The 706-nt window shown below is 58.5% G+C and overlaps 1 protein-coding gene across 1 annotated transcript in view; it reads left to right on the forward strand.

Moving 5' to 3' along the window:
- The window catches only part of LOC104525150 (intestinal-type alkaline phosphatase-like), a 3667-nt gene that overhangs the window by 2093 nt on the left and 868 nt on the right, over nucleotides 1–706 (forward strand). The window contains 4 exon segments of the mRNA XM_029085014.1: nucleotides 1–51; nucleotides 140–274; nucleotides 365–437; nucleotides 523–655. The exon segment at nucleotides 1–51 is cut by the window's left edge and continues 52 nt beyond it. Coding sequence (XP_028940847.1) covers nucleotides 1–51; nucleotides 140–274; nucleotides 365–437; nucleotides 523–655 — 392 coding nt within the window.

Here is a 706-nt window from a genome sequence, read left to right on the forward strand (position 1 = left end):
CAAGGCTGCAAGGACATCGCCTGGCAGCTCGTCCATAACGTCGACATCAACGTGAGCACCCATGCATGGTTGGAGGGAGCAAGGGCAGACCCCCACCCCAGCACCCCCGCTAATGCTACACTCTTCTCATCCCCTCCAGGTGATCTTGGGGGGTGGTCGGAAATACATGACCCCCATAGGAACGCCAGACCCCGAGTATCCCACCTACAGCACAGAGAATGGGATGCGCGAGGATGGGAATAACCTCATTGACACGTGGCTGGAGTCACGGCCGGTGGGGGATGTGAGGGGGGTTGTCCTCTGGCCACCACCCCCGGGCCTGGAGGCCATGCTCCTGCTGGCCCACTGTGGGATTTGCCCACAGGGTGCCTGCTATGTCTGGAACAGAACAGAGATGCTGGCTGCTGCCAATGACCCCAGTGTGAATTATCTGATGGGTAACAAATGTCCTGTGTGCCAAGACCCAACAGCTATCAGGATGCATGCAGGTGCTGAGGCTGTCTCCAACATGTCCCCTCTCAGGTCTCTTTGAACCTGGGGACATGAAGTACAACCTGACACGTAACACCACCCTGGACCCGTCACTCACTGAGATGATGGAGGCGGCCATCACCATCCTGAGCAGAAACCCCAATGGCTTCTACCTCTTTGTGGAAGATAAGTCAGGGCTGGTGCTTTTGGGGGGGGCGAGAGGGGGGGCCCCTGG

The sequence above is a fragment of the Antrostomus carolinensis genome, unplaced genomic scaffold (assembly GCF_000700745.2).
Source record: "Antrostomus carolinensis isolate BGI_N321 unplaced genomic scaffold, ASM70074v2 scaffold31545, whole genome shotgun sequence".
NCBI lineage: Eukaryota > Metazoa > Chordata > Aves > Caprimulgiformes > Caprimulgidae > Antrostomus > Antrostomus carolinensis.